The sequence below is a fragment of the Plectropomus leopardus genome, chromosome 8 (genome assembly GCF_026936395.1).
Source record: "Plectropomus leopardus strain MGB_pleo_1.0 chromosome 8, ASM2693639v1, whole genome shotgun sequence".
Taxonomy (NCBI): Eukaryota; Metazoa; Chordata; class Actinopteri; order Perciformes; family Serranidae; genus Plectropomus; species Plectropomus leopardus.
Genome location: NC_142183.1, coordinates 15441236 through 15467399, shown reverse-complemented (window position 1 = coordinate 15467399; position 26164 = coordinate 15441236). Strand labels below are relative to the sequence as shown.

At 41.2% G+C, this 26164-nt stretch overlaps 1 protein-coding gene across 1 annotated transcript in view; it reads left to right on the top strand.

Annotated features, from left to right (window-relative positions):
* atp11c (ATPase phospholipid transporting 11C (ATP11C blood group)) overlaps positions 1–26164 on the top strand; it is a 68653-nt gene that overhangs the window by 9417 nt on the left and 33072 nt on the right. The window contains exons 3-4 of the mRNA XM_088080952.1: positions 20468–20587; positions 22047–22136. Of these exons, the coding sequence (XP_087937078.1) occupies positions 20468–20587; positions 22047–22136 (210 nt within the window). The remainder of the gene's footprint in view (positions 1–20467; positions 20588–22046; positions 22137–26164) is intronic.

Here is a 26164-nt window from a genome sequence, read left to right as displayed (position 1 = left end):
CAAAGGGAAGCGCGACTAGTACACCGCAACGCGGAAAATATTCAGGGGGAGAGAATGCGAATGGTGCGAAGATACCGAAATCAAACAAAATGGAAACGATGTAGCGTCGCTGCGGCATTTCATATAGCTAGAACTAACGTTAGAGTAGAGAATAGATAGCTAAGGAGCTAGCAGGTTAACTAACATACATGTAAAGTTATTCCCCGGAGAAGCTGAAGCAGAGCCCGGAGGCGTCTGTTGAATCAGAAGAGTTGTTGCGAAATCAAAGATAAACAGAAGAAGATGCTACGGAGAAGACTGAACCGTTTGGTATGTGTGCCTGGCACCAACACCACACACACACATTGTTAGCTTATGACATCCTGCTGCTCCTGCTAGCGTTTAACTGCAGTGATTCTGCCCTCAAAGAATGTGTGCTGGCATTCACACCCATTTCCTCTCCCCAATTTCTGCTGGAAATTCGTGAGAAACTTGCAACAAAGTGTTACTTCACACTGACTGGAAACAGCTGTTGTCCCACTTCATTGCTCTTGTTAGTGAGCCAGTTAGCTAACTGCTAGGCAAGTTCTCAACCAGCCAGGAAGTCACGACAGACGATGTTAGCTCAACTCAGAGTCATTAAACTAGGATGGAGTCAGTGGTGTGGAGCATCAGATGAAATGGGATAAACAAGTGGATTAGTGGTTCCAGCTGGTCCAGCCACTGCGTCCAGATCTCCACCTAATCATTATTTCAAGGTCCGCACACAAGAGAGATGACAACAGAGGCGATTCAGTTTTATTTCACAATCTGTGAATAACATGTGGGCTGAAACAGAATGAAATGACATATTGGAAAAAGAAAGGACAATTAGTTAAAAAAACAGGGGTGTTGAAGGATTTAAGGACACTGGGGGCATAGCCCAGACCTCTGTAGGAAGCAAAATTACTCCCCCAAAAATAAAAAAAAAAGCCTTCCAAAAATGTTTTTTTCTTTAAAAACTTTTGGTGATATTTTTCCTTTGAAATTTTTAGTGATTCAATTTTTTAATCGAAGATTTTTTTTCTTTACATTTTTTGGCCTTTTTTTTTAAACAGTTTGGCAGTGATTTGTTTTTAAAAACAAATGTTTTTTAAAAACATTTTTGGTGATGGTCCCTAACAAATGTGGGACAAACACTTAATACATTTTCCCAGAGTCGCTCAGGGAGGATAAAAAGAAAAACGGCCACCTTCCTGAGTGGCCACAGGTTACATTATTGATATGATGATTTAATGTGTGAACTGAAGTGATAAATGGATTTAACCATTTACAAACAAACGTGTTACCTGAGCACGTCATTGGAGTGACGTGGGGCTTCATAACAACCGAATCAACAAATGTACAGCGAGTCTCACCTGTATGTGTACAACAGCCCTAAACTAGCCCGAACTAAAGCTCTATTAGGAGAGCATCTGTCTTCCTCCAGAGACGCGGGCTGCTTTTCTCTGGGGTCCCAAAAGCTAAAAATATGCTCTCTATTTAAAGGCCCAAAGACCTGCATCACAAGATATGCCTTTGCCTAGCATCACATAGGAAACAATTAGCTGATTAATGGATTAAAGGATGACAGAAAATCAATCTGCAACAAACCTGATAATCAATTTAGCTGCTTCGCTTATTCGAGCATCTTAAATTTGAGCATCTGCTGCTTTTCAGTGTTTTTTAATATCCTTTTTAATAGAGCATCTTTTGCTTTGGAAAAATAAGAAAATAAAATCTACAGGGTCCTCTTTTCATGGGAAGATTATGAGACAGTGGGCCCCTGGGCACAAATATAGAAAAGGCCCCACCACCTCTCCTACATCGACGCAAGACACACAAAATTTGTGCTGATTTTGTTTCTTTTCTTCTTTGTCTTTGCAGTCATCAGCATCTTTCTGCAGCTTTGCGTTTCCTTGTAGTTGTTTGGTCTTTTGCAGTTCCTTTGCAATTTGTAATTGTTTGTATATTCATTTTGTGTATATTAGGAGTATATTTTTGTGTTTTTTGGTCATTATGTTTGTCTTTATAGTTGTTTTGTGTCTTTTTGTACTCATTTTGTGTCTTTACTGTGTCTTTGCATCTCTGTGTACATGTTTTGTGTCTCTTTGGGTAATATATGTGCATTTTTTGGTTTTGTTTCTCTTTGTAGATGTTTTGTGAATGAAGTAATTGTGCGTCTCTGGGATATATATGTGTCTTTGTGTAGTGATTTTGTGTCTTTTTTTGCATTGTGTTGGACATTTTATGTCTCTTTGAGGTATATTTGCGTCTAGTGGTAGTCGTTTTGGTGTCTTTGCAGTTCCTTTGCAGTTACTTTGCGGTTGTTTTTGTGTCTGATGTCATTTTGTGTCTCTGGGGTATGTTTGTGTTTTTTTTTGTCTTTTTATTTTTTTTTGGAGTTGTTTTGCATCGCATTGTCATTATGCGTCTCTTTGAAGTCATTTTTTATCTCTTTGGGGAACATTTGGTCTTTTTGGTTGTTTTGTTTCTCTTTTTAGTTGTTTTGTGTCTTTGTGGTCGTTTTCTTTCTCCGTGGGGTAAATTTGTCTCTTTTTGGTCGTTTTCTCTGTCTTTGCAGTTGTTTGCATGTCTTTGTGGTCTTTTTGAGTTTCTTCCTTGTTGATAGTTGTTAATATGAGTGATATTTTGCATGTGTAGGCCAGGGGGCCTCTGACATTTCTGGCTCTGAGGCCTGTGCCTGGTAGGCCGCTTCAGTTATTCACCCATGCCTCTTTTGGATGCATGATAGTTATTTTGTAAAAGTGCTACAGTCCCTCTATGCTCTAATGTTGCTTTGCATCCAAGCCACAGGATTTGTTCAATATAGAAGTTGGTATATTGCCAGCGTGAACTGCTTTGACATCATATTTCACGATTGGTCAATTTAATGCTTACCCTTTTAAAGTTCATCCATTGGTTTCATTGCCCTTCTCATACATTAATCAACCATGAGTGGGCTAGTTGAAAGTGGAGTAACTATCTGCAAGGCCAGGTTTATAAATGCTAAACCACCTTTACTGCCTCTTTATCATCCTCTTATGCACCAGTAACCTGTTGTCACCAGTGGGTTGAATCCCCCACAGGCTATGTGAGCAGTATAGATACTGACAGTGAATAAGGGGAAGCAATATAATAATTATAGTGCCTGACCCTCCTTCTGGCCTCTCTCTAAGTGTTGCCAGGTCAGCTGATTTTCCTCCTTCTGGAGAGGATTGCTGCTATAATTTCTCTCCAGTGTGAGCTGTAAATAATATTTTGTGCGGGGCAGCCAGCCACACTGTCATTGATGCACACAGTGCCGTTATCTGAGGCTCTGGCTCTCTGCCTCCTGATTCACACCACCCTCCCCCTGCCCACAGGGGGTACATGTGCATCATGAGGAGGGAGAGGGGGAAAGAGTGTGACTGCTCCTACCAAAAGGCACTGAGGAGGCTCCATGTGTCTCACTTGACTCTCCCACTATGATGCACTGTGCCACTAAACCCTGAGTGTGTCTTTGGAAAATCATTAAAGATGGCTGTGGGAGCGAGTGGGGCTGGGCTTTTCATCAGGGGGGAAGCTCCAGAGGTTGTAATGCTCTGACAGGAATGCAAAATCACACAGTTGCCTTTGATGTTCGCTGAAGCCCTTGAAGGCAGCAGTATGATCTGTGAGAGGTGGAGCCTGGCGGAAATGTGATAGTATTCATTGTGGGAGCCCCTGCCTTGACTGCAAGGAGAACAGCACCGACACATGAAAACACCATCACCCAGGCAGCACCTCAGTATCTTCTTTTTGCACCATGGTAACCAGAAGGCCTCCTCCTTCTCTCTGGCTCGGCTGAAATCACACGTGTGAAGTTTCTGCTTCATGTTTTGACTCCATTGTAGTACTGAAGCAAATACTTCCTCTGCTCAGTAATGAAGGACACTGAAGCTCGACAGGTGCTCTTACCCTGTGCACAAAGGCAGGAAATGGTCGGGGAATTGCTTTGAGTTTGGATTATACAATAATAGAATATAGTGCTGAAGCTATTTGTCATTTATTTTCTTCATTTAAGGGCAGTTTGAGTAGGACTTTCCTAGAAAATGATGCATGGACTTAAGACTGGGTGATATGGAAAGTTGTGTTGTGTAGTTGATATGGATACTCATAAGTGAGATATGACGTCTATAAAGAGGGGAGTTGGATGCGGCCTTATAGCGCAAACTCTGTCAAAGCAGCTAGTGTCATATAACATCATAACCTCGGGGTACAACACATGAGCAGTAAAATCTGGTTTGCGGTTTCCGAAAGCCTAATTTGCTGGCGCATTATCGCAGAACATGGGGTGGTTGATTTGTTTCACTGCTTGGTCTGCAGGTGGTCAGCCTTGGGTCAGAATATATGTTGTACGAAAAGTAAAGATATGAGTGAAAATGACAATTCTGCATTTCTTGAGAAGGTCCTTAATAAAAGGCAACAAAGACTTTCTATATGAAAACATTCTATTTTTTATAAGCCGCCATCCATTCAACCGTACCCAAAAAGTTCTGTCAGGCCGAGCACACCCAAAAAGGCTAAAAAGAGCACACCCCAAGAGCACCCGACACCATCCTTTTATTTCTAGTGTTGTCTGTTGTAACCCTTCAACATCACAGCTCCAGTTACACTGCGCACATGTCGTACCCCATAGCTTCCAGGGGGTCAAAGAGTGTGTGTCAGCCTTCTTTGAATAGCTTTGGACTCTCTGGCCCTGTTCATACCTGACATTAACATGTGTTTTGGATGATCCGTTCACAGGTATAAAGTACAGGTATAAATGCACCACAATGAGGACATTCGGAAAAACAAGAACTTGTTTGGTCTTTGCAAACAGAAATGATGTATGTGTTTATTTGCTCGGAAATGCATTTATTTGCATAAACATTTATTTGCATTTATTTGCACAGAGCGGGGTAGTGAGATTCGATTTCAAGTAGTCACTTGAGATGCATGTGGAGATGCATCAGAGCCCTTTGAGCTGTCCACCTGTGATTGGATCTCCCAGGATGCATGTTACTGCCAGGTCTTAATGAGGCTTATAAAAACTGGCGATCAGATACCTGATCAAAAGCACGCATCTAAGAGCAAAGGAAGAGGAGCCAGCTATGAATTTTTACAAACCACAAATCCTCCTTTGTTGCCTCTAAACAAGTATTTTGCTAATCAGTTCATCATTGTCCTTTTTTAGGGAAAAATGCCAAATATTCTTTACTTGCATCTTGTATATTGTGAGAATGTATTGCTTTTTGTCTTATATGATAGTAAACTGAATATCTTTGAATATTTATTTATTCAGGCAGATTAACTGACGATTAAAAAAAAATATTAGTTGCTGGCAGCTTTAGAAAATCACAATGAAACACAAATATCACTTAAAAGTGAAAAAAAGAGAAGTTCGCTTGGCTGATTCATGGTTGTAATTCACATTTCCATTGTGAAATATAAGTGTGTCATCGTCGTTTTAATTTAGCATCATGCACCAAATAGTAGCATTGCGTTTTAACTACAGCCTCTTGGGTTTATTTAGGCCCGAGCTGAAGAGCGTTTAAATATTGTAACGCCCTTTGTCTCGGCAGCATTTTAAAATAACATGCCGAAATGTGCTCAAATCAAAGGACGGTTCAATGATTCTCGCCTTCAGTTATTTCCCCGTGGTTTCAGATTTTGTTCATAAACACTCAGTGTTGTCATGACATTTGCAGTTTATTTCCACAACATAGAGCAGGAACATTTGATGATTTGAGAGCTTTCTCTTTTGGTCTGATGCTGCTTTAAAGTATACCTTTTGAAGGGAGGTTCTTATTTGGAGGAGGTAACTCATGCTAATTCAGCTATGTTTCATAGCAGGGAAGGGAAATCTTAAATATTTTCTAACCTCAGCTCAGGGAGCAGCACCACTCGGGTCCTCCCCTCTCGCTTCCCCTCTTCACCTTTCTGCCCCCCTCTCCATCTCTCCTCAGCCTATCCATCCTGCTGCAGGCTGATGCACTGGCTCCTGCCAGTCTCAGATCTGTCTTTACTTGACTGTGACCCAAGCACTAGTACACCTGGCAGGAGATGTTGTTATGTGAGAGGGGTTTGAAGGATTGCATGTCAAATGCGTTTGGAAGCCCCAGGGCTCTGTAAACCTGTTTCTCAGGTCAACTAAGCGCAATCGCAGGTCTGAGATTTACACACAAACCTGCACCTGCGCACTAACACAACTACAGTGCAAGAAATATCCATGCACACTGACTACACACACCTTCACATTAAGGGGATTTTGTGCTAATGTAAACACACAAGGTTGAATGTATTTTCAGTGACTATCTGGTATCACTCTTCCCAGGGGAAGCTAATGTTTGTTCAGCAATAAAAAGAGGATGTTTTTGTAGCTGCTGCTATACAATACATTACATCCATCTGACCTGCAGCTGTGGGGGGGGGGCACTGAGTCTAATTTCCAGCATTATAGGCCCTTTGTAACGTCAAATTTACCTGATGTTTTTTTCATTACTGTATTTCGTTCTTGCTGCAATGCCTCAGAATGCTCCAACTTGTGTTTTTTTATATCGCACACCAGTCAGTCTTGTTTTTGTACATTTAGTACACATTGGGTGCCAGAGTGCATAAAACAGCATCAAAATAGAGCTTGTTATTCAAAAAAAGTGCCAGTGGAGGATCCCCCTAACCCCCTGACAGAAGTCCTATCGAAGCCACTATATCCTAAAATCCTAGAAACATCCTGATACCCTAGAAATGTCCTGGCCTAAAGTCCTACTGTCCTGAAAATGTCCTAGAATCCCCAGAAACTTCCTAAAATTCTAGAAATGTCCTAAATACCATTGAAATGTCCTACAATCTAAGAAAAGTCCTAAAATCCTAGACATGCTCTAAAGTGCTACAAATATTCTAAAATCCCCAAAAGCTTTCTGAAATCCTAGAAATATCCTGAAATCCTAAGAATGTCCTAAAATACTAGAAACTTCCTGCTATTTTAGAAATGTCCTAAAATTCTAGAAAAGTCCTGAAGTCCAAGAAATGTCTTAAAATCCTATGGGGCAGCTGCGACTGGCATTAGGGGATTTTGTTAACCAGTGAGATACAAGAGTCCTCCAACAGAGTCGTCACTCTTGGGTGAGCAGTTAGGTTAAGAGTGCCATCCGAAGGCCACAGTGCATTCAAGGCATGCAGGAGCATTTGATTTATCAGCACTGTTTGATTAGGAGAGATGCGTATTGATTGGAGCTGCGCTCGGTTTTGCCGCCATTAGTCTTGCGCCGTGAATTGGCTTGCGAACAGAATTGCTTACTCTGATTTCTTTCTCTTCCTTCCTCTCTCCATCTGGTCTCCTGCACTCTGCCCAGTAATGGAAACCCAGCCAAAGGAGCTCATCTGCAACACACAGCAGGATAATAAATACATTTAGTGTGGGGAGGGAGGCAGTGTGAAGGAATAAACGGCCCGGCTGTGGGATAGCGGGCTGATGAAATATAGTGGGGGAGAACGGAAAGCCCTGCGTGACTCAAACCCGAGAAACTGGAGTGAAACCGAGGGGGGTGGACCTGTAGCCTCTTCTCTCGTCTCCATCTCTTTCCCCACCTAATGGACAGACTCTTTCAGGCATCTTGTAACGGTTCACAGTGGAGTGGGCGGGTCAGGTTGGATACAAGGGGACCACGGATGGCTTTTTGTGGCAATTTTCCACTTCCTTTTAAAAGCTAGGTTGAATTCTCAGTTTGTACCTCTAAATAATTCAGGTTGCTTCATTTATTTTGAATTCTCCTCACATCGCTCCTCCTTTTCCTGACCCTCGCCAGGCTAGCGGCACTCAGAATGCATCCTCGTCATCCATATATGTATAAAGGCTCATCCAGAGATTTTCTGTGCCATGCTCCAGCTCTAGCATTACCCAGAGAGCATTCGCAGTGAGATGTGAAGAGAATGCTGAGATGTGTGGGGGGATGTTTTTTTTTTTTTTTTGCCGTCTGTGTCTATGTCTCATTCTCTGTGTCTGAGCACGGAGGGAGGGAGGAGGACAGACGGCAGCATCTGTGATGTTTTCGTCATCCCGGGTTTTTTTTTATTGTCACCTGAAATGATAGGGTACTCGCTGACAGAGAGAAGAGGAACAGCAAAGTCCATGTGAGGATTTAACGAGCGCTAGAAGACATATGAACGCGCTCCCTCCCACACTGGCATGAACACCTAGGTTAAGCACCAGCCTACAATGATTATCTCCACCACAAAACTCCCAGCTCGCCAGGCGGTGTAGCCTAGTCACAGGGAGAAAAATGAGTCTTTTTAATGTGGTCACAGTTCAGTGGGAGGAAACGCTTGCTGAGAAAAACCCCAACCCCAAATCAACCATGCCCTCTGAGCAGAAGAAGGAAAGAGGCACATTGATTTTTGTCATTAGACCCGTTGCCCTTGCATGCAGTGTCTTAGGATAATTAATTGAATAGCAATTACAGCCAGTGTAGCTCGGTACATTATTAAAGATAATGTCAGGGCTGCCGCTGAGATGGAGATTTTTAAAGCTTGTCAGCACCATTAGAATGCACTGTAAATGCATTTTTGTTGGCATTGCATGGCTCTCAGCCAGACGTGGTGGGGGCCTTCGTGTTTCGCAGTTTAGTTAAGTTACCACCCATACATAGAAAAAAACAGCTGGATCAAGCACCTTCATCTAAGCAACTGATGATTTGTCACACACACGCAAACAAAAAAGGAGCACAGAGCATATGTGCACTTGCCTGGAAAAAACATACTCCGTTTATGGCTACGCTGCTTTAAATTCTCTTTAATTATAGATTAAAGTGTGACTAGGCTGTTGCTCGAAATGTGCTCACTTTGCCTGGACTTAAAGCACAAAGCGTGGAGGTTTTCTCCATAAGAAGCCAGTTCACTTTTGTCATTCTGCACAGGATTTACTGAGCTAACGTGTCCAAAGTATGGTAGCTACGGGGACAAAGTTCAATCTGGAGTAACATACTGTATAATCTCTAAAGCAAAACCAAAGGCTCACTAAGTGAAAGCTTTAAGACTATAAACCAGTTAAAAAATAACTTGTCTACTGCAGGCTTCTTCCAAGGTTTGTTTTGTCAAGTTTAGACGTCGTTCTTGTCTTCTATTTGGTCTGTGTAAGGCTCTGTTTTGAGGAACAGCATGAACAGAACAGATATACAAATGGCCTAGTGACATCTGTCAGCAGAGCGTGACTTCCTTACCCATTTCCTGTGGTAATGTCCACAGCCATTTTTTTCTCTTTCTTTTTTAATCATCTTCTCTTGTGTTAAACTATAGCTGAGGTAGATTTCCACACTGCTCACGGGTCTCCTGCCTATGATTCGTTTCATATTGCACACAAACTTTTTCCTCGTGGCCACCTGCTATCTCATCACAAAACTGTTTTTTGGATGTTTTAACAGTCGTCAGTAGACTGTAGGGGTTGCAAAAATGAGTTAGCACAATATCTGTCTGCGGTTTTCTGAGGCAACCGAATGATTGAGGAAGCAGCTCCCAGTACGAGGTCTAGATGAGTTTCCCCTCCTCCCCATTGTCGAGGGACACGTTGTAATGTAGGCCAGTACCAGCCCGTCGTACAGTACACTCTGTGTCTCGTACAGCTGCGGGGATGCTGGTAGAACAATGAGCCTTTGCCTATCCACAACAGCTCCTTAGGATCAGCCCTCAGTTCAAGTTGGACTATTATTACTCTGTGGGGCCATTCATCACTGTGTGCACACAGCGGGCAGAGCAGAGAGTAGCCTCTGATATGGACTCTGTAGACTATGCCAAAGGCCAAGTATTGGTGGATCCATGATGGAGGTAACACCTGTTCTACGTTCACTATGATCTGCTTTTTTTCTTGATTTGGTAGCCTCAAAGTATGGAAAAACTCTGCAGCCAACCAACCCAAAAACAAATTTTAAGATTGTTCTGGTGATGATGTGCACCCACCTGTTAATGATGTTGTTTTAATATAAAGATGGAAGGCTAAAAAATATAAAAGTGTCTCATTGTAACCTAAAGAAGGCATATAACGCTATTTTCCAATGAGACAAGTAGGGCTACATGATATGCCAAAAAAATAATGCTGCCATTATTTTGCGAATATTCAGGGTTCCCATGGTCAAAGAAAAGTTATGGAACAAACCCCTCAAACTTGTTTCCCAGGCCTGGATATAATGGTATTAAATTAATTAACTAATAAGTCATGAAATTCGAAAAATCAGGAAAATTTTGAAAAAGTCATGGAATCATGTTGTATGTGATGAATTAATTGTTGCAGTTTCTTCTGAGTATAATTAACATTTTTTATGTAATGTGTGTCTGATTGGATCTTAAATTTTCTGTCCTCCAAAAATGGGTGTGGCTTTGATGTTTTGCAAAGTGGCCGTATGTGCAGCTAGGTGGTGGCGAGATTATCTAACAAGCAAGTTAAGTTAGCAGGTGCTTGTGTGTTTATCAGCAAATGCCTGAGAAGTGCATGTGTAATAATTAATGGCTGTTTCGCTGAATAAGAGAAGAAAATCCAAAGTGTAGATTATAGCCCATGAATATTTAATATAATTACCATTGAGGGCCACATGTGCTTCATCAGTATTGTTATCATCTTCATCTTGTATTATCTTTTGTCCAGCACCTAGGCTTTAGTCGTCTGGATATGGTTGCTTTTGTGAACTTTATGCATCGCTATGTAAGCCTACCCATTTTTATCTAAAATCCTGGAAATGGGATGAGTATTATGGAGAAGTTTTAAAAAGTCAGTTTTTAAAATGTGCGGGAACCCTGGATATTGCAATGGTGATATGAGTCACAGTTTTAGTGATAATGGTAATTCAGTTTTCACTGAAAAAAAAACATTTTTGCTGTGGTCTGTACCAAACACAACAGGAATATGGTTTTGTAGGCCAGTGCATCTCTGTAGCACCACAATGCATCATTTATAATGACATGCTGTGACACATTTTACTTTTATAAAAAAAAATTGCTGCTCCTGAGATTCGGATAATGCACTTGGTCATAGTGTAATTTTAATTATGTCTTGCTTTATTGTGCAACCTGAGAGACAATTGCTCTCTGGTCTTACTGTATGGAGTAAGCTGCTTGATATGAGAATAGGGTTTTCGGTGATTAAATATGTATTGAATATCTGGTACACTTAAATAAAGCAAGGCATCTTTCTGCTGAAATTAGACAAATTAGCCTGTGTGAAATGGCTTTATTAACAACTCGTTTGTAGCACAGCAAAATGCATCTAAGAGGTTCAACTTCTCAAAGTCACTGTAGTGACAAACTTTTTAAACAGTCTGATATGACATCAAGGTGTCTATATTTTCATCAAACGACAACGTAGCCTCTGTAAATTCTCTGCAGCCCCGGCAATGAGTGCTTGGATGTGTAATCAAAACTGAGAGAGTTACAATTAGTGAGACAGAGTGAGCATGCTGGAAGAGGACAGGCAAGTGGGCTGACAAGAAAGAGAGGCGAGTGCCAGATAGAGTACTGCAGTGACTAACGGCTTTGACTCAACGCATGCATCTTTCCCCTCGCATTCAAACATTCATCACTCAACTCTATTCAGCCTGTCATAATAGCAACTTTATGTTGCAGTTAGGCTGTTTTTACTGTTGTCATCAACATTTCCTGCAACGGTTAGGCGTTTATTCATTCCATTACTCTCAGAACATCATTTGATGTTTAGGCGTAGCTTTAATGTCATAGATCTTCTCTCGGGGCTTTCCGTCTTGTGCCTTCTCCTGTATCTGGCGCGAGGAAAAACTGCTAATATGTACTGCATTAACAGGCAGATAAGGTTGACCTGTGATGAATCCACTTAAGCTGAGAGCGACATCATAAAACCCGATATGAGAGATAAGATGCAGCTGAAGCAGATGTTGTTAAGTAGTTGAATGTGATAAAGGACTGAGCCTCCCACACTCTTCAGCCCACTCTTCTCATGCACTTGCTACAACTCAATGAGGAATTAGACTGTACTTGGTTCATTCTGCACAGAGAATTACATGAAATGGATTCTGAGGTCAAACGGGAACACGGACTTAACAACGAATCTGTCGTTCTCAGTGTAGCGCCGAGTGTTATTAGTACACGTGCAGGACATAAAGAAGTACAAGCACAGGTCCCCAGCGCTCTCTCCTCTTCACACAGCTCCCTCACACCTCATTAAACGTGTTTAAGCAGATTTTCTGAGTGGATTTTTTTAAAGCTTAATGGCACAGCTCCTGCATTCCGTGCTGAATGAGCCTGTGTGTTTTCCTCGACTATGCCCAAGTCACAAAACCCCATGAGCAGACGAGCTTTAACCCGCTGTATTCTTTTGAGCTTTTTCTCAAATTGGTTCAGCACTTTTGTAAGAGTAAGTTACAGCATCGATTCTGTTTGACCTCAAAATCAGTGCGCGTCGAGGTAAATAACGCTCCCTGTGCCGATGCCACACCTGCTGTCACTGGCCTTTTTGCTTCTGTGCATCCTGGTAGCATCTTTGTTTGCTGTTTGCTCAGAGATGCTTGTCAATTTCACTTGCTTGACACCGAACACATCTTGGCTGGAGATACACGTGTATGCTGTTGGAGACACGCTTCAGTTACACTTTGACAGGGAGCTTAACAACAAAAGATTAGAGCACTTTGCTGTCCAGACGAGTCCTGAATGCTAAAACCACTTCGATAACAGTGGTTGTATGGGTAGGGCTTGGCAATATATCAGCATCAGCATTGATATTTTGATATGATAAAACATTTCCTCATAGCTTGTGGATGTAGTAATATTATAAGTGTCGTCTTTTCCTGATTTTAAAGCATGCATGCCAGTAAAGTGATCCTTTCACAGTGATCCATCCTAAAATGAGCCTTTACCCACTTAGTCATCATGTCTACAACACTGATGATTATTTATCAAAAACTCACCGTGTCAATATTTTCTGAAAGCACCAATAGTCAACCCGACAATATTGGCTCAATGTCAATATTGAGATATCCGGTCAAAAATACGGCATGTTTTATTTTCTCCATATTGTCCGGTCCTATGCATTAAGAATCTTAAAACATGAATTAGGTGAGTTATTCTGACAGGAATCTCCCTACTGCAGGTTGCCCCCCACAACTACTGCATCTAACTTACTTTGGGCTTATTTAAGTTATTTTTAGAGCAGAAACAATTATTAGATAAATCAAGAAGTAGAATAACAGCAAATTAATGGCAATTATTTTTGATAATGATTCATTGTTGTAAGAGTAGTTTTTCAAATCTGAGAGCTGTATTGCAATTATAAAAAAAATATTGATGAATCTTGATTAGGGCCTCACAATATCAAAAACAAGCTGACATTGCTATTTTTTTCTGCAATATATATAGCGATATTATAAAAAAAATACAGGAATTTTCACCAGAAGACTTAAATAGCTCTATTTGAAATGAATAAATCCTTGTAGAATTATGGGGGCGATTTTTTGGGGAGTACATCTGCACAGAATATAAAAATAATTTTAAAAAAGTTGAAAAATACATTTTTACTCTGAAGACTTTTTTGTGAGTGTGAACCATCCTTTCTTGAATTTTAATGCTATGCCATTGGTTTAAAAGCTCCAAAACAGAGAAGCAGGTGAGCGCTGTAACCACTGATCTAAAGTGATTTTAGGTAGTTTAATACACTGGTTAACTCGCTATGTAACAATAATGAATAATATTTGCCTATTAACCGAGGCTAAAGTCAATGATCATATCATGTCATGATATTAATAATGCATAAACCCCACCAGATAGTGTTTTATACACGTTTCTTATAAGGTCTCCTTGGTCTCCAAAGCTTGGCTGCTAACATTATCCATAGATCATGACAACCATAATGTTGAGAATTGGGTTTTAAATTGCAGACTTTTGATGTTTTTGCATTGAGACAATCTTCCGATAAAGAACTCGCTATGTATCTCAGAATTGCTTTTCTCTGTTTTGGATATTTTAGCACTGCTTTTCTCAGTTTTAGATATCTTAAGCACTTTCTTCTATCATTTCATAGACTAAACAAAACAGGGATTAATCAAATAAACAGTTAATGATCCTAAAAATTGTTAGTTACAGCCCTAATTTATAGTGCATTGACTTAACTTCTGCAGTGCCCACATTGCCCATAGTCAGTCAACTGAGATTATATTTGACAGGGTGAATTGCATTGTGGTTATTTACATTACACATCCTACTTAGATTACAGGTGCTGACAGGTTTTTGAACTGAGACGATGCATCTTACTGGCTGTTTACACCCAGTGACAAACATGTTGTGCAACTGAATCTATTATTCCAGCAATAAATACTACTTTACTTAAAATATCCCTTTTCTTTTATAAGACTTCTTCCAGTTGTTTGTCCACATTGTTGTCATATATAGAGGATATGTAATGCCGTCCTTTACAACACCACAGTCTAGGGCGCAAATTATGATTTAAAGTTACACAGAGGTTGTCTGTGTCTGTTGTGATGGATTGTGTTACAGTGTATGTGATCTTGTACTTTCTGGTTACCCAGTGTGTCTGTTTGGCTAACAGCATGCAGATTGTGACAAAGCGGGATAGTCACTGAATAGTGAGATGGTGTGACAGGACGCAGTGTCATCAGACCCGAGTCATCATTGGGAGTTTGGCAGTAGCTGAATGCAGTCTTACATCCCCCCCCTCCCTTGCTCTCAGTGAAGCACCTTTCCCCCCACCGTCCCATCCAGTGCTTGTTTCACAATCTGTGCATAATTTCATTTAGAGCATGATTTAATGTAAAGTTTCAGACTCACTCGATTCTCTAATGCACCATCTATTTCTGACTGAGCAATAACATCTCAGCTCAATTGAGCATTGGATGTTTGCGTTATTGATCTCCATTCTTATTTCTTAGCCGATGCTTTTTCATCAACGGTGAATCTGCTGCTTGCTATTGACATACTGGCACTTGACTCTCTTGGTCTCTTTTTTACTTGCTAACATCGTTTGCATCGAATGGCTGCGTTTGACCTTTGACAATGAGGTATAGATAATGCAATCACTTCTATTTTTTCTTTACATTGGCATTACTTGTTCAGCCTTTAGCTCACTATTTTTAAGATGAGCATTGCCATCACGTAATAGCTCAAAAATGGACCGTGCCTCATGGTCTGACCCTCGTTATATTTTACAGTGAATTTGCCACTAAATCAATGGCGATTCAATGGTTCTTTTCTTATCTTTAGGACCCCAGGGCATGGACTGCTTCCTCATTTTATATAGAATCTCATTTTCAACATGAATTATGTGTGACTGTGTGTGTAGGTGCCAACATTTCTATTTAAGAATCCCCTTTAAGGCCCAGAGCTTTTTGCAGCAATGTTGCTGTAGTTTTTATTTATCCAAAAGGCCTGCGCCCTTGAAACTGTGCATTAGCATGCCTCATGTGCATAATCAATTCCTAAAGAGATGGGCACAGGTGAAAGATTGGCATTAGCGGAAGCCAGCCGATGAATACTGTTGACTGTGTGACCTGTAACCCTGAATCTTCAAGCCAGAGCCCTCTGCAGGTCCTTTGACTCAAAACTAATTTGTTTTGTAAATTGTTCCTACTTGCATTATGTATTTTGCGTGCACAGCCCTTTGTACATGATTGCTTTTTCTGCACCTACATTGTCTCCTTATGTTACATTAGGTGCTTGCTGTATTGCATATCTGGAATACTGCTTGTACATTTGTAGATGGCACTTACACAGAGGAAGGATAACTGCCAGAAACTCAGCATCTGATTCAAATAAATGAACAAAGTAGTCTATGGGGGTGTCCTTGGCTTACTTCTCCTCCTGGGGGCTGGTTGTTGTTTGATAAAGAGAACCTGGATGTGCTTGTGTCCTTGGATGCCGTTGTACTTCCTTTTCTCTCACACTTCTTTCCTCCCACTCTCCCCCTTCATCCTCTGGCAGCCCGGTCCGTCCGGTCCTGCTGAAGGAGTGTCAGTGTGTGCCGGGCGGGTAGGGGATGGGAGATTTGACAGCCATACTGAGGTGTGAACATGGCTGCTCATGCATAAGGCAGCATTATGTAAGCCTGTTGGCGCCCTTCTTTTGTCTGGACTGGAGAAACGATGGGAAATATTTCGAAATTAAGACAAGGAATTTATTTTGTGTTATCTGACTGTTAATGAGAACCAAATTATTGCACAAACTGGAGTTATGCAGGCTGTGTTTTTGTCCCAGCATGCATAAATTTAGCTTCCAAGTGTTTGGGGCTGTTCTTTGATCTAACCTCTTGTTTGTCTGCAACAGACGTTGGGCAGCTCGCTGTCCAGGTGGCCGTAATTCACACGCTCACTGGCACTCGTCCAGGATCAGATGTTCATGGTAATTTGTCCCCTCAACCCACATGTTGCTGGCCTTTGTATTAGATGAAGCAGATCTCCTGCCTGCAGAACCTTAATAATTTACAGGCACAGTAAGAGCTGCACAACTTGTACTTGAGCTAAGAGTGCAACTGCATCTAAGAGCTGGCTGGAAGGGTCTTCACTTGGATAATGTTTTGGGGTTTCGGAGGAAAAAAGCATGATAGTTAGGAACATGCACAAGCTTGTTTTGCAGATGCTGACTCTGACTTTCAGTTTGTCACTTTATTCGAGTGTCATAGACCATGCACTAATACAACCACCATTTGAAATAATGTTAATATTGAATAAATTGTAAAAAATTGTGCCACTGGTTTCTCTCGCTGTGTGACAAGTTTGGACGACCCATAAATATATATTAATTGAGATATAGAAATTTTCATTTTTACTCATTGATCTAGGTACTTGCATACCACACCTGTTTCTACTGGTGCATAAAGCATGAAAATATTTTCTCTTTTATTTTTCAGGTTTTTTTTCAGCATTGATTTATGTCAGAAAGTAAGTGTCAGTGCCAGAGAAGGATCATACATAAAAATATTAGACGTATTCATGAAGTGTGTATAAACTTGCTGATGGGGAAGATAAAATTTCTTCAAGTTATATTGGCTGAAATGCCTCACTGTGACAGCGATGCTTCACCGGAAGCCACGTCCCATTTCCTGAGCATAATTTAAACCTTGATGCTAACACAGGGGGTAGTCTAGAAAACAAGTTAACATCACAGGATTGCACATGACACTATGCAGCTTGTTTGCGGTAGAAAGGCTCGTTAAAAAATAATTTGTTCAGGGGCGGTCTCTCCCTCCACCACCCCATATCCATGTAAGCCCATTTTGTCAGTTTGAAAATAGAAGTGGGTTTAATCGAGGAAGAGTGAGGGCTGGGTAATTATGCACTGATCTGAATCGACATATGATATAGTGATCAACACTCCATTATCACTAATGTAAAGTGAAAACATCAATACATAGAAACATCTTTAAGGTATGCCTTTATTTTGAAATTCCCAGGTTACATCTGTGTCATCATTTCCATCTAAGCACACCTCCTTCCTAACCACAGGAAACTTCATAATATCACCACTTATCATATGATGTCCAAAAAAATCTCTGTAATTTTGTATCATGATGGAACTTGTGATTTACACCAGTTATCACTGCTAATTATTAAATTAATTACAACAGCAAATACAATTGTTGTCAGCTCAGAGCTGAGGGCAAACATTGTAAAAATGTCATGAACCGTGGTGATAAAATCAGTGAGGTGTCACAGATATGAAGCCTGTTTTATATAGATGACACATTCATCGTCTTGCCTTAAACTTAAGTCTTGGTTAATCTGTGTTTAGACAGGCTGAATGACTATGAATCCATATGATGCACAGACAGAAAAGACGAAAATACTGTCAGCAACATAATTTCCCTGAAATACCTCAGATTTTCGAACATGACCTCAAGATTGCTCAATAGAGGCTTTTATCGGGATCTCTTGAAGCCTACTTCCTTCCTTAATTGTGGAATAAAAATGACAGACTGACACGTATTCAGATAAAATAGATATTACTTGATTTGGTGCTTTAAAAGGCCAGCAGCTTATCATTATATCTTACAGATGTTTATTGACCAATCACTTAGTTTACCCTTTAGAGAAGTGGGAATGGTCTTCAGCATGGTGAGATTAGGAACACGCTTGAGGATAAGAAAGAAGAGAAGGTACAATCAAAGGGTGTAGTGGCTCTGGCTGATCCAGTGTACTGGCTTTGTCGCTATCATGATACTCCAGCCCTCGTGGCTGTCCACCCAAAGCCTCAGAATTCCTTGTGTGTGGGATGTCAGGAATAGAAATTGAGGCCATTGAGAGAACAGCGTAGGCCAAGTTTTCTGGGCTGCTCTCTCTAGGACACAAAAATGTAATGCTTGTGCTCAGTTTGGACTCTTTTAGGATCTCATTTAAAGTCCCACATAAATAAGTTTTCCCAGTTTTAATCCTGTGTCCCAAATATGTCAAAAAGTCAGCATCCGAACGTTTTTTCATCAAATCCATCTTTTCTCTGTATGTTAAACCAGGTGAAACTATATATTTGATGACTCATCCTGCACTGAGACTTTGGGTGACTAGCTACACCGGTCATACAAAACAGCACTTCATTGTCTGTGGGTTGTAGTAACTAACAGAGAAATATAAAGAGAGACACTACAAGTTGTGTGTTTGATTTTTGAAACAATGTCGCAGAGGTCTCCATCATCCACCTCGTGATCTAATGGTGAGGGAAGTGTGTGGAGCCAACAGTCCACTGTAGCTCTGTGTCCCACGAAACTCAAAGCCTGCCCACTTTTTAGTGGTTCAATCAAGGGGTCAACCATTATTGTTTTTTTAGGGCCTTTACCAGTACATATTAATATTACTTATTGAGACTGATAACCGATAACTCCATCACAGAACTTTGTTTAAATGCCTTTAGCAAATGTTTTATCAAAACTGAAACTTTCAATGTCATAAACAGCAAGTTCCCAGCAACTTTTTTTAAAAATTAAGTTCAGTGAAAATTTAAATTGAAAAAATGAATAAATACAAAAAGCTCCTTGTGTTGCAGACTGCCTTCCCTGGTTTTTGCTGGTGCAAACTTTTACATTAATTAATTTTATTGGCGATCATTAAAATAAAACACAGATACAGATAATCGGATCTGTCGACCCCCGGTTCAATCGTTGTAACTGTACACCACTCAAGTATTTCACTGGGAAATGCGTCAGAGCTAAAGATGCTCTTCCGTGTGTTTCATTGGGACTATAAGACGGTGAATCTAGTGATGCACTTATATTATATACTGGATCTGTATTGCTATTGCCCTTATTAAACACACAGCATTATTCAGACATGACTGATCCAAATGAAATCCCGTTTCTTAGCCACTCTGTTGATATGAAAATCTAACAGTTCTTGATAATAGTTCACAGAACAATATGTTTAGACACTTCAAAAGCCAAAAAGAATATTAATGCATGAATGTCTCCACTTATAGTTAAGAAGCGATGTGTAGTTGCAGCCTCAGGTTACTCCACACACAGAAGAATGAACCCAATCAACTCCACGCAGTGCGGCAAACTGATTTTAATTTCAAAAAGGAAAAGGTCCTACCTGACAATTTCTTCAGCTCCTACTTGTGTCATCACTTATACTGTTGATGTGATATTTACGCAAAGAGAGCGTCTGTAAAGTTAAGACAACAACCTGGCTCCCCTGCCCTGCTCAGTGATTCATCCTACCTACCTTTTATGGGAGAGGAATGCCCCGGCCACCTCATGTTGAGGGACGTCCAGCGTGTCTCTGGCTCCTGACCCGCTTCCTGAACACATTTTGGCTAGTGTGTGTGTGTGTGTGTGTGTGTGTGTGTGTATGTGTGTGCACATATCGCCCTGCCATCTGCATCACAACAACACGGCATAAATCTGAGCACAGCATTTTTCTCCTGGCTTCCCGCATTTATGACTCGTCTATCATCGATGAGTGACCACCTGGGAGAGAAGAAATTAAGTTATAGCCCTCACACAATCACCATTTTGGCCCGCTGACCCTTGTCATACTTTTCTTTGTCCCCTCTTGGAGTTACTGGCTTGTGCTCAACAGCTGAGTGCTTTTTGAGTCTTTTTAATTTTTTTGCGCCACAGTAGAAAATCTAATCTCTTAATTCTTGACCTGTGGGTGGAATTTAGGCCTCGTCAGACTGTAAGACTTTTTATGGTCACAACAAATCCTTTGCGATCGTTGTGGATTTGCTGCACCTGAAATAACAATGCACCATAAAGCAAGTCTTTTGTTTTCACTGATTTATTCTACATCCCCCATGCTGCAGTTAGTGGGTCAAATTTTGGCTTACCTTCAAGTGATTCTTGTTTCTTGTATGATAAGCATTTTATATTTTGTTAGAGTTAACCAGGCCAGTTCAATGTTTAATCTCTGTTTTAGGTGAAGAGACGTACTTAGAATTACTAACATGTCCTCTCTTTCCTTTCTCTTTTTCTCTTTTATCTCTTCTCATCTCCACCCCCCTCCGCTGCTCCATCCTCCAGCTTGGCGGTGATGAAAGAAGAGTCGACAGTCGGACTATCTATGTTGGTCATCGGTCATCTTCCACCAATGAGGCTTTCATCCCACCCAAGTTCTGTGATAACAGGATTGTGTCCTCCAAGGTAAGAAGCACTCTCACATGCCAGGGCTCCAGTCTGGACATACACCAAGATAAAATTCATATACCTCTGTTTGTTTCCCAGCTCCTCTGCGTATTGTGTTTCACCTGCCTTCTGGCAGTTTTCTCCTCTTATCTAACACTTGGAATGAACTCCTGAGTAAACCCGAGCATTCCTGTGTCTTCCTCTCTTTATTCCTCCTCCCACTGCCTCTCCACAAGCTTGTCTTCGCTCCCAACGGAAGGCGATTATTTGTCTGTCAGGGGAGCACTAGCTGTGGCAGTGAAATACATGGCTGCTATTAATGTACTGGCAGGGTGGGCAATTCGGTCGTTTCCCCATGGGCTCTGAAAGACCACGCTCACTCTTCCCTCCTCACCTAAATCTCACCCCTCAGTACTGTGTCAGCGGCAGGCGCAGACAGGTGCTGGCTGCCTCGCTTATGGATATGAAGGGTGAAAGTGATGAGGAGAAGGAAGCGGTGTGAGAGTAAAGACGGCAGTGGGATTTATATTGGTGCAGAGGGTCCCAGTGAGGATGGGCCAATCAATTGGCTCCTGCCAGTATGTCAGGGTAAACAGCCTTTAATTACCCCGGCTGTAGTGTTTATGCTCCTCCATGATCCTGCTCTCCATCATCCTGTTGCTTTTGCACTCCGCAATGACCAATCTCCGCCTCTCCTCTCCTGCTCTCGTTGCTGCTGCACCACCACCCTCCCTGCCGCTGCCGCCACCCCCTTTTCTCATTACTTTCACTCTCTTTTCTCTCTGGCAAAATGAGATGGGCCATTCTGCTGCCGCTGCATTTCAACGCTATCCCCATGCAGACATCCCCCTTCATAAACACTGCTTTATTGCTGTTTCTGTGCATGTATGTGTGTGCACAGCGTGCATGTATTTGTGTTTTTCACCCTCGTACTTTGTTGTGTGGCACCGAGTTACCAGCAGGGTATTGTTGAGCCGTCTCTCAGGGATTTAGGCAGATAAAAGTGTCGCTTCAGCCCCGATGGCATCAGCAGTCACGGCCACTTAAAAAAGAACAAAAAGCACAGAAGCAGTCACCAGCCTGATAAGTTCATTGGCTCCGCATTGAAGGGTAGCCAAATTAAGGAGATAAATCTCTAATCTGAATCAATGGAATACCTGTGGTCCCCCAAGGGCCATCTCCCAAGGCAGTACAAAGAACAGAGACTCCAAGCTTGAAGTTGCCTCTTTCGTCTCCCCCTCCCCAGCACAGACTGAATGTACATATGCAAGAGTCTGTGAATATTGAATGCCTCTAATCTCTCTCCCCTTGCCAAGCCTTTCTTTAACCTCCCTAAGTTCTGTTGAAAAACATCATGCCTGAATGGGAAAATTATGCAGAAAAGAGCATTTAAAAAAGCAATCCACAAACTGTAATACCCATTTTATTTATTTTTCTGTGACCTAACATGCATGTTTTTTTCTCTTTCCTCCCTCAGTACACGGTCTGGAACTTTCTACCAAAGAACCTGTTTGAACAGTTTAGAAGAATTGCCAATTTCTACTTCCTTATCATCTTCCTGGTGCAGGTGAGGACAAGCTTCGTCAATGTGTTAACCCAAACAAAGATTAGAGTTTGTTTATTATTGTAAACTAGTGGCTTCATGGATGCTTGATCTGTCTGTGCTGGTGGTGTTGTGTAATAAGTGGACGTGTCCTGCGGGCCTGCATGTGAACATTTGATGACTTTTCAGAAGACACTATGAAGTGGGTTTAAACCTGTCAGTGATCAACCTCAGTGAGTTGGTATGTCTCATCCACATGGCTTAACAACCTGCGTTATGTAGACCTGCACAATGTGTGCGTCCCCTGTGTGAGATAAAGTGTGAGAAAGTGTGTCTATTTGCATGTGGACATGGGAGGTGTGAAATAGATGCTAGATACATGAACTATACAGTGCGTTTGAAACAGTTGCACAATCAACGCTGGTGTCAGAATTGCTATATCAGCCCTTGGGCTTGAACAGCATGTATGCGTGCATCATTTGTATGTGTGTGTGTGTGTGTGTGTGTGTTTTTAGAGGGTTTAAGAACAGATAAAGTCCTTGACCTGTGTCACACAAATCATTTAATATTCTGCTATTTAGCCATCTAAAAAATATTGTTAAAAGAAGGAAATAAAGCTGAGGTAGGAACAAAGGATTGTGAATCATGGGAAAAAAAATATAAAGGGTATATACACAGGGCTAGAAATACCATGCGCATATGCATGTAAATGCAAGTAAAATTTTAGCCGTGCATGTAATTCTCAGCTCTACATTCACTGGTGCAAGTAACCAACTCAAGCACTGACCATAAAACAGGCGTAACTGACACTTTTTACGCAGTCACATCGCATGGCCATTTTCACACACAGTGAAAAACAAATCTATAACTATTCACATTGCTGTGTGAAAAGAGGACACTGACAGCTCATGGACAGACAAGACAGTGCAAAGCAGCATGACTGCAGCACCTTAAAACACTGCCAGCTGTAACGCGGTGAGGTTAAAAGGGATTTGGATATATTTACTGCGTATCCTGTGACGTTTTCTTACTCAGGTTTACTGGATGTTGGCAGTAGGAGGACGGTTATCTCACCTTGCAGCCCTCAGTTTAACAGCTGGGGGCTGACTGAGGATCATAAATGTATTAAACCGATGTTTTTTCAATACCCTCGTGATGACTTACTGATATTGGCGAAAATTATGATTGACAAATGAACTGTGTCAAATGAACTTTTCATTATTAATATGTGGTTCATTTTACATAAATATTTTAAAAGAAAGTAATTGCATTTTTCCACTAACTTCCGTTTAATGAGTCCCAATGACTCAAATTTAATATCAAAATGTATCACGACACTATACACACAGGGCACATCTCTTCATATGGGATTTAATTGCTTGATTTCATGAAAAAAATGATTCTTTGGCAATAGCCTTTAGTGTCACATTTAGTTTAATTTATGCAGACAAAAAGAACTCAAAGCTGCTATAATTACGAGAAGTTAGAAATTGGAGTATAGAGGTCAATTTAGTCAGTAATATTTATTTATATGAATAAATATTCATATTAAGTAGATGAAAAGAAGTCACCAAAGAAGTCCTAATATGATTAAAAAGAAAAGTTTTCATATTAGGTTCCCTGAGAAGCTGCTCAAAATGTTCCCTTGAAAATATAAATGAATAAATTATAATACATTTGAAATAGCCTCACTGTACGTTACAGTTATTGCGATTGAATCTGTTATCGTGGCAGAAGTGTGGATAAAAATGGTTAAAGAAATCATTCAGGTTCAGGTTTAAAAGAAGGTGCATGTAATTTTAAAAGTAAAAGTACAGAAAACCGTATTTCGATCACTGATTCACAAAGATGCATACTTGCAAAAGCATAAACATATATTATTCCCACAAAGTACGTGTCCAGACTTACAAATTTGAATTTAATTATCACTTTATTAAAACAATCCATCATTCTAAATAAATATCCATTAAGGTGGAAGCTAGCCACATACATATTACCTCTTCCAACGTTTACCTCCAACGTTACAATGTTGCATCCATGAGATCATGTGCAAGGCAACTAATGGATATTTAATGGGCTATTAAAAGCAGGACTCTGGAGCATGTTGGGTTTATTTTTATCTTACATGTCTGTGGAAATTCCCCCAGAATTGGGTTACAAGGTTTGAAGATAAATCTGTGTTTCATTTAGCCTCCACTCTCTCCCATCACATAAGTTTGGAAAACCCCAAGTAAGAAGTATTATTTGAATTGCAGATAATTTTTTATTGTTGTTTCTTTTGTTATATTTTAAAAAGAAAATACTTAATTTTGTTACATTTAAGTGATCTTAAAATGTGTGGCCCTGTCCTAATAAGAAAGGAAACTGTGAGCTGGCCAAGAGTGCTGACTAAAATGCTTTGACTGGCATCCATACTCTCTTGCTCTGTGCTCTTATCTGACCTCTCCCCTCTTTGGGACCTGGCAGTGGTTGATTGGTGTAGAGACTAAAAAAGAAAAAAAATGTTGCTTGCATCTGCACTTGCTCTTCTGTCATCTCTTTCTTTCCCTGCCCTTTGTTCTGATCCATAGAGATGGAAACTAACCTCCCTCCTTTTAGCAGTAACCTAAACTATGGTGGCAAACAGCCCTCCAGTGTAAACAGGTGCTGGTGTCAGGTCTGCACAAGAGGGATGTGCTCTATCTAGTCCGCATGCTGACTGAATGAGCTCACAGAGTGACTGCTCCCAAAAGCCCAGCACTGCACTAAACAGAGAAATATCTGCTGTCACCAAGTAATTCCATCATCCTTAAGTCAATAGCAGATCAATTGCAGTGTTTATTTTTTCCCCTGGCTCTTGTTTCTACCTGTATTTACAGTGGACGCTCCTATTACAGGTGTTTTTTTTCTCAGTTTGTCTGGTTTTACCTCCTGATCCACAGCTACTGCAAAGGTACTGGGTTTTAGACAGCTGTAAGTTAACATGTGAAATTATCATGAGCAAATGCAATACATTTATATGTGCGTAAACCACCAAGCATGTCTGCATCACTCCCACAAACACGCAAGGATTATTAGTATGTGATGTCTGCAGCGTCGACTGCCTGTTTGTGTGCGAGTACGTTGTATGTATGTGTGCGCGCTTGTGCGTGCTAATGTATGACTCAGTGGGTGTCCTGGGTTTGCTGACGGTGTTTACCCAAGCTGCAGCGTGGTTGGCGTTTCTCCACTAATCCAGCCTCTCTTGAGGGGCTCCTTATCCCAACCACTCAGTTTTTCCCATGCAGCCTGCTATTATATCAGAGCGAGAGGATGAGAGGGGAAACAGGTACACAGACTCCATGTGGACTCATTTGCACTTGCGTCTTCGCAGACAGAAATAAACCTTCTCGCTTCCCCTGAAAGGTTTCATGCAAATGCTCAACCAACAGCCAAATGTCATGCATCCTCCGACTCCGTCCCACCCTCCTTTTGTTTCTCACTTTGTCATTTGCTCTTTCTCTTTCTGTTGTTCTTTCCTCCCTTTCATTCTCTCTCATTCCACCCATCTCTCTGCAGCGCTGCACTGCTGACGTCAGCAGCCAGGAAGCCCTCTGTACTTCTGAGTGCCACAAATAGACACAGGCTGATAAAAAAGCACCACTCTGCTATAAATAGCCCTGCATGTCTTTGCTCGAATTTGATCGAATGGGAATAGAGCGCAGTGAGAGAGCAAGAGAGAGTGATGAGAGAGGAAGAGAGGGGTGGGAACGAGAGGGCAAAGGGGAAGGAGGATGTGAGGGCCCGCAACGCTACCCCTGGAACCCCAGGGGACCTGCTGTCTGTCGCTCACTGTGACACACTTCCCGGCTCAGATGAAGGGCTTTGTGCTGCTCTGCTCTGCAGCTCTGATATCACACCAGCACATCAGCAGCAGCACACAGTTCACTCCTATAGCAGTGATGTTTTGGCTTTGGTGCAGAGGAGGAAAAGGTATTTGGCCATCTGGAAGTTTGGTGGGGATTGTTGTGAATCAGCGTGGATAAACTGTGAAAGACACGCTCGGGGAGCATTGTGCATCGTTTGGCAGAAGT